General features: G+C 37.9%; 3 protein-coding genes across 3 annotated transcripts in view; all 3 read right to left on the bottom strand.

Moving 5' to 3' along the window:
• LOC131324605 (large ribosomal subunit protein eL29z-like) overlaps positions 1-13,873 on the bottom strand; it is a 57,422-nt gene that overhangs the window by 27,111 nt on the left and 16,438 nt on the right. The gene's annotated exons all lie outside the window — the stretch shown is intronic.
• LOC131324063 (probable pectinesterase/pectinesterase inhibitor 17) lies at positions 4,465-5,146 on the bottom strand. Its single transcript, XM_058355887.1, has 2 exons — positions 4,883-5,146; positions 4,465-4,764 (listed from the first exon to the last, which is right to left on the bottom strand). Exons 1-2 carry the CDS (start codon positions 5,144-5,146, stop codon positions 4,465-4,467), a joined length of 564 nt encoding a protein of 187 aa, XP_058211870.1.
• On the bottom strand, positions 9,087-12,082 carry LOC131324062 (PLASMODESMATA CALLOSE-BINDING PROTEIN 1-like). The gene is made up of 3 exons (XM_058355886.1): positions 11,857-12,082; positions 11,349-11,458; positions 9,087-9,167 (listed from the first exon to the last, which is right to left on the bottom strand). Exons 1-3 carry the CDS (start codon positions 12,080-12,082, stop codon positions 9,087-9,089), a joined length of 417 nt encoding a protein of 138 aa, XP_058211869.1.

Genomic DNA, 13,873 nt, shown 5'->3' with positions numbered 1-13,873 from the left:
CCCTAAACCACCGACTTTGATCCCATTAAATCCGAACTGCCTTTAATTTTGGTAGATGGAAGGCACAGGTAGATTACTTAGTGGGCAAAAATAACTTTTCCTGACTTTACCCCAAAATTATTCCAAGGAGTTTCTAAATACTCACCATTTTTTTTCATCAGCAATTTTTTTAAAAATAAATCTTTGACAAGATTACAAATACGGAGTATTTAACAGATTACGGGCACACCGGTAAAAACGCCAACTGAGAACCAAATCCAAAGAAAGACAAAGAGTCAAAAATACCACAGGAAAAACAAAACCGAAAAGTCCGCTTGAAACAACCTAAACAACTAGAACAACTCAAGACCAAAAGAAATAAACTGAAACTCAAGCGAGCAAACCAAGGATAAAGCTGAAACCAAGAGCACAACCCATACCTACCAAACCTCGATATGAAAATTCAAGAGAAAGAAATGCACCATCCTTGAAGTCAACACTTGCGGTGTTCCTACCGTCTATCACGAGTCTCATTTTATTAAATCAAATTACGTATATCAGAATTTTAATATATCTAGTGTTTATGTAACAAATCAATTTAACGGGGCAATAAAACTTCTGGCCATCCATTTTGTACAACACAAAGGTAATATCATTGACAAGATTTTTTCCTTAATCTGAGATCAGAATGATTTTCTACTTGGATTTACTCATGGGACAAAATAAAATAGACGTTTATTTAATTAGCAAAAGTATTAAGACCTGTGATGCACTAATTCCACGAGTCCCTCAAATTCTTTCAGTTTAAATATACAACATTCACTTGAATATTGCTTTAAGCTTTACTGACTATCTTGAGAGCTAGAGAACCCTTACAGTTGCAACCCATTTTTGTTTTGATAACCAACCCTTTTTTGTTTTGATAACTGAAATGTCTGGAACCGTTTATGCGCACCACGAATAATTTCCGGGGGAGACTAGTGCAACAATTCACCGTCATGGCTCTCCACTTAAATTATGGTTTGCTTCTAGGGGGTATCGAACTCTCTGTCATGTTGCAGACGCAGATTCGCTCTTACCACTTGGACAATCATGGATGGGTATAGAATTGCAACCTTCAACTGGAGGTACATTTTCATCCTTGTATAATGGTCCTGTATAATGGTCCTTTTAAACAGTGATGGCTCAACAACTGGTTTGAATGAGACTGACACCTGCCAACCTCAATCAGATAATCAAACAATAATGCTAAGAGAAAGGACCGTCATTGTTAACTGCGAAAATGAGAATCGTTCAAAATGACATAAATAAAACTGTAGCCGAATTAACAAATTTAACAAGTCTAATTAAATGCCTATCGATTTGTAATTCCACAACTACCACTGAGTCGCGTGTTGTTAAACTCATCACTATTATATCAAACGGGATACATATCGTAAGCTAACTATATATTTATCCCCTCTTAGTGCCGTTTAAACACACTGCTTTAATTTCACAATATTCTTATTTCAAATATATTCATTTAGATATCTTTTAATATAGGAGTGCCAATTATTATTATTTATATATATATATATATATAAATCACTTCAAAAAAGTATCGGTTTTGTTTGCGGTTTTCCATTTTGCCAAATTCCATTTTCCCTTTTTCCTCTAATTGCCTCTTTCATATAATTCGATCTAATACACTACAAACTAAAAGAAAAAAGAGAAAAAGGGCTAATCATATCAAAAGAATAAAAAACAGTACAAATATTTGGAGAAAAAAAACATAAGTGGTTACAATTTGAAATGTCTTTCGATCTTGATCATAAGCTTTGATTTTGATGTTTTATCTGCTCAAAAAAGAGATGCACCTATCTCGACTTTCTAACAACCATACTTTTGTCTAAAAAGAGTTTGAAATAAATTGGCTTTTTATGTTGTGTTCACATCACAAATATGATGCACATCTGAGACGATAGCTTTCACAAATGAAAATCGAACTAATTCATCAACGTTAGCTGTACTGGCAAATTGGCAATGCATGTAATTGGCTCAATAAATTGCTCACCTTAATAGCGATTTGTACATGGAGCTTGATCATCTCTGGTCCTTTAAATGATCTGAAGGGTCGAGTTCTCTACTTGGACCTTTCGTGGGCTCACCTTGATATTCGATAGCATTCACTTTCTTAGAACTTGTCGAAAACATTAATCATGCTAGAACTACATAGATTAAATATTGTTTGATGTGATTTTTGAGACATTTTTATCTTGAAAAAATGAGATATATTGCAACACTGGGTCAGATATTGTTTGACACTCATTTAACCTATTTTCCTCAAGATTAATGTATTTTGATGAATGCACTCATTTAACCTTTATTAATTGTAGGGGTGTATGGCAACGGCTTGATGGCGTCACATTTAATAGTGGAAAATACAACTGCCGTTGCAGATAAGTATGAGATTGCAGTGGACAGTTCTTCGATATTCTCCATCTTTTATCGATTTGAATTTAAAGCACAAAAATGTGCTTTACTTGCTAGAGGAGAACGCGAATGCCAACTCTACCACAAGTGACCTTGTATATATTTGGAAATGCACTAGCGATTCCCCAACGGGTGACTTTGATAATGTTTGAAGAGTTTGATTTGTTTCCTATTTCAAGACACAATAAGATCAGTCCTACTGGTATAATTTGACTAGTATTTCACATTTGCAATTTCTTATGTTCACAGGATTCAACCTATTCCAATGCATTATTAGTTTATATATGGTAATGCTAGATGCTAGTGTGCATTTAGAAAATTAGCAGTCCGAGATCTCTCATGCAAAGACATCCAAGTGGAATAGGACATCCATTTTTTAGGTCCTCACCTTCTAAAGCGGACATGCAAATCATGCATTCTCCCATCCATCTTAGCCGAAGTTCGATTCATTTTCTTAATAAAATATATAAAAATCAAAGTATTACTTGTCATCGTTGATAAAAATCATGCAGCAGCTGCCAGTGGTACGTGCGTTGTGCCTGTGTCGTGCCGTGTCTGTGCAATATCCGTGCTCGTGTCGTGCCGTGTCTGTGCAATACCCGTGCTTGTGTCGTGCTGTGTCCGTGCTTGTGTCGTTTCGAATATATGTAAAATAAATCTCTTTTAATTAAAGTTTAGACTAAATGCAACGTTGTGTGAAAGAAAAATGATAAAGCCTAAGGGGAGGGCCTAGCTAATGCAGGCTTTGTGCCAATCTGTTAGTAGCATTATTTTTTTGCAAAGGTTATGTACTATATGTATGTTCACATCAATAACTATACTTGTTTCCTACGAGTAAAATTGATTTGTGATTGTTAATATCTTCATATAATATGGTACCGGATCGAGGAGGAAGCTTTGTGGGTATTAAAAAAAGTTGTATCTTGGACCCGGTGCACTATGTTTGAACTGTTTTAAGGCAATGATCACATGCCTCTCAAATTCAATAACAAGTTTTTGTGATTAATGATATTTTCTTATTTCTCAAATTAATTCTCTGTTGATCAGTAGTATAACTATTTTCTTGTTTCTTATAATCTTATTTTTGAGAGAGAGATATTTTGAAAACTCACGTAGAGTTGCCGATCTAGTACTGCAGTATAAATCACTACATATCCCGTCGGCGATGATGATTGTTCTGCCCCAACCGTCGCCGAGAAACATTATATTTTGATGCTCTTCTCCAACTTCTATATTTTCTGCATACTGGCCTTCCCAAATATATATGCAATACCAGTAAGGCTATTCAACGGCACAGATTGGCCATGGCTGCCAAAATTGTGGTATGGTCGGATCCTCCAGCAATAGAAACAATGACATTCGGTTTACACCAATGAGAGGAGTGGTGGGGTTTGGGAATGGTGGTGAATCCAACAATGACTCCTATCTTGTAATGAATGGTCCAGATTCGCTGAGAGAATAAATAACTATTCACTCAAGCCCGGAGGGTTGCTGGGCTTACACTTGGGCTTGCCCGGTTTTTGAACCATGTAATCTCTCTCCAGGGGAAATCCCTGTCTATCTATTTATCTATCTATCTATCTATCTATATCCTATGCAAATGTATTTGACCCCCCACAGACCTTCAAATTCTTATTCCTAATTTTCTGGATTTTCTACTTTTAAAAAGCCAAAAAAAAAAAAAAAAACACACCCACACATTAAACCAAAGGACAAACGGGAAAAAAAGCAAAATGAAACACCTCACGTCCAAAATTAAACTAACATACAAACTCCATTCTCCCCAATTTTCCTTTCTTTCCACGATTTAACTCTCTCTCTTTCTCTCTCTCTCTCGATTAGGGTCAAATACATTGTCGATCTGTACATTTAGGGTTTTTTCGAATCTGTCTCAATCTTGTTCGATGGTTGAGTTTTCGGTCTGTTCAAATGAGATATTTGGTTCTCAAAAACTTCTTTGAGTCTGTATTTTTTTCAACCTTTTCTTTATTGAGCACCAAACGACAAGGTTCTCTAAAGTAAATCAAGGTCGTGTGGCATATCCGGTGACAACCAAGTTTCACCATTCAAGAAATCTCGAACGGTATATTCAGATGCTTGATTACGTTCCAATGTGTTAACATATGGTGACATAATACCATCAACTGCACCTGGCCTGGAATTGTTGTGTTGGCCATAAAAAACGGTAGAAGGTGTATATGGGGCGTAAGACCAAGTGCCCCTAACCTCTAAAAGACTTTGCATTATTACTATTTTAGCAAAGGGTCCTAAAGGTACACCCCAGTACAGTGATGCATTGGAATAGATTGCATCCTGTGAATATGAAAAAATTACATAAGTGAAATACTAGTCCACCTCTATCAGTAGGGCTGATCCTATCTTTTCTTGAGATAGGGAAAAAATCAAACCCTTCAGACACTATCAAAGTCACCCGTTGGAGAATCGTATGTGCATTTCCAAATACAAGGTCGCTAGCACCCTGTATCTTGCACTTGCGGTAGAGTTGGTAATATCCTCTGGCGAGTAAAGCACCTTTTTGTGCTTTAAATTCACATCGATAGAAGACGGAGAAACTCGATGCACTGTCCACTGCAACAGCATACTTATCTACAATGACGGCTATATTTTTCAATGTTAAATGTGACGCCATGAAGCCGTCGCCGTACACCCCAACAATTCGTATGAAAGAGTGCATTCATCAAAATACATTAATCTTGAGGAAAATAGGTTAAATTGAGTGTCAAACGATATATGACCCGGTGTTGCATTATCACATTTTTTCAAGATAAAAATGATCACATGCCTCTCAAATTCAATAATAGCAAGTTTTTTTTTTTATTTTTTATGATTAATGATATTTTCTTATTTTTCAGATTAATTCTATGTTAACTAGTATAACTATTTTCTTAGTTCTTATTTTCTTTTTTCTCAAAGAGAGAGATTTTTGAAAACTCACGTAGAGTTGCCGAGCTGATAGTGCAGTATAAATCACTGCATATCCCGTCGCTGGTGAAGATCGTTCTGCCCCAACCATCGCCGAGAAACATTATATTTTGACGCTTTACTCCGACTTCTATATTTTCTGCATACCGCCCTTCCTAGATATATATGCAATACCAGTAACTGTGATTCAATGGCGCAGATTGGACGGCCGCCAAAATTGTGGTGTGGTCGGATCCTCCTGCAGCAGAAACTGTGACATTCGGTTTACACCAATGAAAGGAGTGGTGTGGCCTCTTATGGGGTTTGGGAATGGTGGTGAATCCAACAATGGTTGCTATTAACAACCTAATTAGCAGGACATAGCATCTGTAATTCCTTAACCATACCACGATTTGGTTAAGAAAATCCGGGTTGATCATGTTGTGGAGCAACTACTTCGATATCCGTCGGTTGCGCTGGAGATGACTGTGGTGGTGAGGGGTGGCAGCGATTCGGGGGTTGTTTCAAATCACAACACAACTCACATACGGATTGCAAGTTATATGGCTAGATACCTGAAGCGTGTAAAATTTATCCAAAAGATATGACTTTATAGAAGCGGAGAGAGAGAGAGTGAAAGAGAGAGAGTGCATGAGAGATCTGAGAGTGCATCATCAATTTATAGAGATCAGAGAGAGACTGAATCAGATAGTACGTAGTAATATATATACCCACTTTTTCTATTCTTCCAAACTCCAGTACTCTTTTAACTATCACGTAAATCTACCAGCTATGAAGCCAAAAGAGAATTGTCAGTTTACACATCTTTCTCTATGCTTTCTTTTTGGTAAGTCACTTTCTCTATACTTTATGTTATACATTTAGTATGTTTGTTTGCAATTGCTCACAAACGGATTTAAAAGAAGAAAAAAAACACCCACGTTAAGCCAAAAGCCAAAAGCCAAAAGGGAATGCTTACCCTACAGCCTAGATCTCCCATGCAATTAAAGACATCCTAGTGGAATAGGCCATGCATTTTTGAGGTCCTCGCCTTCTAACGCGGACATGCAAATCATGCATTCTCCCATCCATCTTAGCCTAAGTTCGATTCATTTTCTTAATAAAGTATATAAAAATCAAGGTATTATTTGTCACCGCTGACAAAAATCATGAAGCAGCTGCCAGTGGTACGTGCGCCGTGCTTGTGTCGTGTCGTGTCTGTGCAATACCCGTGCTTGTGTCGTGCCGTGTCTGTGCAACACTCGTGCTCGTGTCGTGCCGTTTCCGTGCATGCAGCGATTCGGGGGTTATTTCAGCTCTTTGAGCTAGGTTTTGGTGAAGTGTTTTTGCGGGTTGGGCTGTATGAAGGCGGCGAAGGTTACAGTGTAGCTGAGACTAGTGATGGTGGGCCAGGTGATGGCTCTTGCGTCGATGGGGTGCGGGCCGAGGACGAGACCGGCGATGGTGGCGAGGAAGTTAACGTGGAGCTGCCACGGTTGCTTCAAAAAGTGCGAGGCGGATGATGATGCCGAAGGCGATCCAGGTCAGGAGGGTTTCGATTTCATGCTAGTCCAATGTTGCCGAAAAGATGAGTTTTGGCGAAGCTCCAGGAGGCGTTGCCGGCATTACGGGTGAAGTATGGATCAAGAGAAGGGGAGAGAGAGAGTGAGAGAGTGCATGAGAGATCTGAGAGTGGTGGCCTTTGGCTACTGAAGAATTCCTTGATTCAACTGAACCTAACAATAACGAAGGAAAGAAGAAGAAGAAACTTCAAGAAGGAGAGAGAGAGAAAGTGGTTCTCTTTATGTTTTATTTCTGATGTTTTTGTTTGATGATTACAAAGCTGGCCCCTGACCCTTATATATGCAGAGATTAACAAACTAAAAACAGGAGTTAACTCTAACTAATTACAACTGAAAGCTAATTACTAACTAATCCAGGTGACATGCAGCAAAAGGGTAAACGACTATGATGAGAGACATTAAGTCCAGTTATCAAGATGGTCACGGAATATAGAAAAAGACCTCGGACTCGTAAGACAACCCCGAAAGATTCTATTTAGTCTTCTCACTAACAGGATGATGCTCCAAATAATCTCCTTTGTTGGTACGTTAAAAGAGTGCATCATCAATTTATAGAGATCAGAGAGAGACTGCATTATATAGATAGTACATAGTAATATATATACACACTTTTCCTATTCTTCTAGACTCCAGTATTCTTTTAACTCTCACGTAAATCTACCAGCTATGAAGCCAAAAGAAGATTGTCTGTTTACACGTCTTTCTCTATGTTTTCTTTTTGATAATTAACTTTCTCTAGACTTTATGTTGTACATTTAGTATGTTTGTTTGCAATTGCTCACAAACGGATTTAAAAGAAGAAAAAAAACACCCACGTTAAGCCAAAGGCCAAACGGGAAAAAAGCAAAAATAAAACACCTCATGTCCAAAATTAATGTCAAATTATTTTTGTTGGTGCAAAAATTTCAACGCATAAAAGTTTTGTACATTACACATTGTACAAACTTTTTGTGCACTAAGATTTTGGCATCAACAAAAAAAGTTTTGGCATTATTATATCTCTTTCTCTTTCTCTCTCTCTCTCTCTCTCTCTCTCTATATATATATATATATATATATACACACACACACACACACACACACAGTAGGCTTCCGTTGAGGGCGCACTCAAAAAATGTGGATGTCCAATGAGAGGCTTAGATATAAGGGAGAGACATGCAGGTAAAAAAGGGGTGGGTCGGGTAAAAAACTGCTCAAGGGTCATAACCATCTTCTCGAGCGGGCCAAACAAAACCACCAATCCTCTCACTGCTCACCCATTCAGCAACAAACGGAGAGAGAGAGAGAGAGAGAGAGAGAGAGAGAGAGAGAGAGAGAGAGAGAGAGAGAGAGAGAGAGAGAGAGAGAGAGAGAGAGAGGAGACAACGAACCAGCAAATGACGACCACAAGGTATCTCTCTTGAACAACAATGAACACGACGACCACAAGGTATCTCTCTCTCGATCTGTCTCGATTAGGGTTAAGTACATTGTCGATCTGTACGTTTAGGGTTTTTTCAAATCTGTCTTGATCTTGTTCGATGGTTGAGTTTTCAATCTGTTCAAATGAGATATCTAGTTCTCATAAACTTCTTAGAGTTTGTATTTTTTTTTTCAGAGTTGGGCATTTGGTTTTCACTTATTTTTTGGTTAGACACACCTTGGATAATTTTGGCGACCTAAAGTTAGCGACCGGGCAAACTTCCAAACCTACAGTGGCCACAAGGTTTAGAATGTTTGACACTCGTGAGATTCAAACTAGCGACATCATTTTTTGTGTGACTATTTTTAGTTAAAGTTCGGAATTAGTTATATATTCATTTGAAATTATGCGGAAGCGTTCAATTTACTCCTGGGGGGCCGGGGGGTGGGGGGGGTTGAATAGGAGGTATGTTAAAAAAATACCATTTGAATAAAAGATTAACAGATTAAAAATTAATAGAGATGAACATGTTGATTATTTCGATTAATGCAAACCAAAACTAAAGTAGTGTAGTAGAATAAAATAGAGACAAGAGACTTATGATTTACGTGGAAAAACTTAGGTTCCTAAATAACCCTAAGCCAAAATCACGGCCTAACACTACTGTTTTATTCTATTAATAAAAAAGAAGTACAGATTGCGAAATAGTAAAAACCTTACCCAAGCCTTTACCTATCCTCGCCAATCTCTGATGCTCCCCGAGCTTCTTCAAGATCCAATAGATGCACCACGGACTTCACGCCCAATCTCTGGATTCAACCGGCTCCGAATCAATTTCCAAAAGATTCGGCCACAGCAGCAAACGGCACAAAGAACCACGAACAGTGAATGGATGAATGATATGGTATGAACGTGATTAAAAAAACCGAAAGGTGTTGAAAGATTGCAAGAACTAAACAAGAACGAGGGCTACAACGCAAACTGTAATCTCCCTCACAAAAGTGTCGTGCCCCCCTTTCTTTCTTTACGAAAACCAAAATCTCTCTCGCCTCCACAGAGAACAAAAAAACAGCTGCAAGCCTTTCTTTTGCTCTTTAATAAAAAACAAAACTCTTTTCGGGGTCGTCGTCTCCCTATAGAGAGATCAGCACCTTTTATACTTAAAAAAAAAAATTTCCCTTTAAATCAGAAGTCTTATAATTACGCTTCATATGGAAAGCAATTAAAATTTTGGACCTTTTCAAAGAGAATTGATTTAGGATACATATATATGGAAAACTAATTTTTCGAGAGATTTACCTGAAAGGGAAACGTGCAAAAACTAAAATTTCGAATCTCGAAAATATTCTGCATGATGTGCTGTGAAATGCTTTTACCTCTCACGCAATTGCAGCGGTCAACTTGGCGCAGATAATGGGAGGAGCATTGAGCGAGCAACTATCCCCTAAGAACCTACCCATTACAATCAAGTGGGGTCGATAAAACAAAAGACACTAATGGAGGTTTTGGACAACTCCGGAAAGTGCCAAAATATCTAACATCATTATTCGTTTTAACATAATTTTGTTAACCTTTCAGTAAGTGTATTATATCTACTTGGTGCTTCAGTCAGCTACAAGTTATGTCCAGCCATGATCGATACTGAAGTGTGAACCACTCCCTTATGAAGGGAGCAATATAGCACTGAAAATAATTCGTTATCTTTTTTTTGTTTAAAGTGTAACGGAATCTTGAAAGGGAAAATGAATCAATAACTTTATTATTGAAAAAAACAAGCCAAATAGGCCCATGTCAAAATCCCAGTAATGAATTAGGGGTAATTGCATAACAGTGGGGCAAAAAATGCCCACAGGTCATGGAATAGTTTTTAGGAAATTCATCTAAATATGAGAAGGGAAAAAATAAAATTCCCAACACATGGAAAGGGTCACCTAAAAAGACTATTAAGCCCCTCATGAAAAAATCCCTAAAATCAGTTCTCTTTCCCCCTTTCCCATGAGTATGTTGCCCACCTTCTTTCTCTATTTTTCTCCAAATCAAAGGCATTATTAAGAGAGAATCCACTCTGAGCTCGATTCCTCCACCCCTACAGTAGTGCCTTTGATTTGCATAAAGAAAGTGGGTGACAGTAGGAGTATTTCAAAGGAGTATTCAAAGGCATTATTCACATTTTCGAGGTCCTCGCCTTCTAAAGCGGACATCCAAATCATGCATTCTCCCATCCATCTTAGCCTAAGTTCGATTCATTTTCTTAATAAAGTATATAAAAATCAAGGTATTACTTGTCACCGCTGACAAAAATCATGGAGCAGCTGCCAGTGGTACGTGCGCCGTGCTTGTGTTTTGTTGTGTCTATGCAATACCCGTGCTTGTGTTGTATCGTGTCTGTGCAATACCCGTGCTCGTGTCGTGCCGTGTCTGTGCAATACCCGTGCTCGTGTTGTGCCGTGTCTGTGCAATACCCGTGCTCGTGTCGTGCGGTGTCCGTGCTTGTGTCGTTCCGAATATATGTAAAATAAATCTCTTTTAATTAAATTTTAGACTAAATGCAACGTTGTGTGAAAGAAAAATGATAAAGCCTAAGGGGGAGGGCCTAGCTAATTATTGAGGCTTTGTGCCAATATGTTAGTAGTATTATTTTTTTGAAAAGGTTATGTACTATATGTATGTTCACATCAATAACTATACTTGTTTCCTACGAGTAATTTTTGGTTTGTGATTGTTAATATCTTCCTATAATGTGGTATCGGATCGAGGAGGAAGCCTTGTGGGTATTAAAAAAAGTTGTATCTTGAACCCGGTGCACTATGTTTGAACCGTTTTAAGGCAATGATCACACGCCTCTCAAATTCAATAACAAATTTTTGTGATTAATGATATTTACTTATTTCTCAGATTAATTCTCTGTTGACTAGTAGTATAACTATTTTCTTGTTTCTTATAATCTTATTTCTGAGAGAGAGATATTTTGGAAACTCACGTAGAGTTGCCGAGCTGGTACTGCAGTATAAATCACTACATATCCCGTCGGCGGTGGTGATTATTCTGCCCCAACCGTTGCCGACAAACGTTGTGCTAGCTACCAGTGCTTCCTGCGGTGCTGGAATTGGGAGAAAACCAAGAACAGTTAAGTAGTTGTGACAAGAATAGCGACAAACAAGCATTATGAATTGATATGCCAAATAGAAAGGGCAATTGTAAGTACTAATCCTGTCCTAATTTGTTTGTTGGTTTTCATTGGCGATGGAGACCGGAGATGAACTACAGGGAAAATTGATGGCATTTACTTTTTTCGATTTATATTATGTAGCATTATTCAATGAAATCAAAATTGTTAAGAAACTACAAGGAAAGAAAACTATAAGGGGTGTACGAATCTTGGAGACGATGGATAAACACATAAATCATAACCTATCAAATGGACACAAAACAACAAACAATGAGCAGTGCCGAACCTTAATTAACAATATAGAGAGAAAGTGGAGGGGGAATACAAACTCGGGTCGGTGTTGGTAGTGATTGCAGTTCCATTGAAGTCACAGCTGCTGGGAGCATTGGCCTTTCGCTGGTAATAGGAATTCAATGCATATGAAGTGTGAGACTGCACCGTGTTCGGAAGATAACACAGTCCCGATGGCTTAATCGGATCGCAGTCGGCTACAGAACCGCACGCATAGTCGAGCCCCATTTGCAAAGCCAACTCACTCTTGTTGCTCCTCGCCATTCACTACGTTGTTGCTTCACCTCCCACTATAGGTATTGTCCCGTTCGTGGTGGCCAAAGAAATGACCAGAATGAGGAGGAGATTGGTTACCAACAGAGAAGCCATGGGGGGAGAGAGAGAGAGAGAGAGAGAGAGAGAGAGAGAGAGAGAGAGAGAGAGAGAGAGAGAGAGAGAGAGAGAATGTGAAGGAAGTAAACAAACTTGCAGGTTAAGGAGACTAGGTTTTTAGCAACGTGCTGCGCACGCTCGGTCATATTTGTTGGTTTAATAATTAAATGTATTTAGCGTTTATTATTTATTTTTTTGGTTGATTTGGGGGGTTTTTCGAGATTGTTGTATACCCGACCAAAATTTCAGCTTCTTGCTCCTTATTGCAGGTCTTTCAGATAAGAAATTAGTATAATACTGGAGGTAATATGGTTGATAAAAATTTGACATGCATGGTTAACTACAATGATTTACAGTGTTTCTAAAAAATTTGCACATACATATAGTTAATAGATGAGGTGAACAGGTAGTGCTAAGCTCCGTTGCTGGGATCAATCCTCTATTTCACATTTCCCCCCCTCTATTTCATCTCTACGAGAATGAATAGTGACACGAAGTGTCTTCCAATCCTTCAAAATTCAAATACACTTTTTCAATCCTCTATTTAACATTTTTCCTCTATTTAAAGAAGCCGTTATCTGGCTGTTCAATAAACTCTCTGGTTCAGTTACATGTACCCACTCTGAATCTCTAAACAAATCAAACTTGATAATAGAATTTGCATACTTATGTGACTTGTAAAATAAGCTTGTCATATCAACGACCTTGCCCCGCTCTCAACTTTAACTCTCTATTGAAATTCTCATTGACAAATAATCTTCTCATATCTACTCTAGTTTAAGCAATATGTGCTTATTGTTTCTACATTTAAATTCATCTTCAATTATTCCACGGATAATTTCGTCCAATACATAGCATTGAACCATTTGCAGAGAACATCTGCAAAGCACAAGATTGATTTTTTCAAGCTTCATTGTGAACATGTAATTTCAACCTATTTTCAAAGGGAATGAAATGTGAAGATTTCAAAAAAAATGCTCCACCAAAGATGATGTACGTGTAAAATCAACGAGACAATCAACCATAGGAGTTGGTAGCAAAGGCTAGAGGGGGCACAAAATGAGAGCCCATTTCGATGAGAACAAAGAAGAAATTGTCAATCATCAACAGTCTTACTAATGTGACTGAGTGTTTCTTCATCTCTTGAACTAAGAACGTCAAAAACTATCAAAAAAATGCACATGAGGGTATCATCTATGTTCCTCAACTTGTAAAAACGTTACCATTCAACTAAACAGTATAAGCCATCATGAATAAATGCATATGTTTCTCTGCATCAAGAGATAAACTTGTTGCCATCATGAATAAATGCATATGTTTCTCTGCATCAAGAGATAAACTTGTTTCCTAATCAGGGGGAAAAAAAGACATCGATTGTATGTATTGCAAATAGCACAAAAGAAAAAGCCTCATCAAGTCGCTTAGTTTTGTACTGAACATTTTTAGAGATCCATATATCACGATAAACATCAACACAATAGCTGCATAGGTTTATCAGAATAACAACCTACCTCATCTCATCAGAAAATATAGACAGAAGGTTATCAAAATTTTTTAAAGAACCCTCACCACAATTGACACTCGTACCAGGCTAATGACCACGAGTGTAGGTGAAAGAAAGCATTCTTGGCTCATCAATTCCATTAATAATGTTTTTGTAGATGCAAAATGTCATTCAGTTAA

This window comes from Rhododendron vialii, chromosome 4a (genome assembly GCF_030253575.1).
Source record: "Rhododendron vialii isolate Sample 1 chromosome 4a, ASM3025357v1".
In the NCBI taxonomy this organism is placed as follows: domain Eukaryota; kingdom Viridiplantae; phylum Streptophyta; class Magnoliopsida; order Ericales; family Ericaceae; genus Rhododendron; species Rhododendron vialii.
The sequence above is the reverse complement of the archived record's forward strand: the minus strand, read 5'-3'. Positions and strand labels throughout refer to the sequence as shown.

Coding starts and splice junctions, on each gene's coding strand:
- LOC131324063 (XM_058355887.1), bottom strand. CDS start 5,146: ATGCACTCTTTCATACGAATTGTTGGGGTGTACGGCGACGGCTTCATG. Junction 4,765..4,882: donor CACATACGATTCTCCAACGG/GTGACTTTGATA, acceptor TCATATTCACAG/GATGCAATCTATTCCAATGC.
- LOC131324062 (XM_058355886.1), bottom strand. CDS start 12,082: ATGGCGAGGAGCAACAAGAGTGAGTTGGCTTTGCAAATGGGGCTCGAC. Junction 11,459..11,856: donor CACTACCAACACCGACCCGA/GTTTGTATTCCC, acceptor TCCCAATTCCAG/CACCGCAGGAAGCACTGGTA. Junction 9,168..11,348: donor TATACTGCAGTACCAGCTCG/GCAACTCTACGT, acceptor GGTTGAATCCAG/AGATTGGGCGTGAAGTCCGT.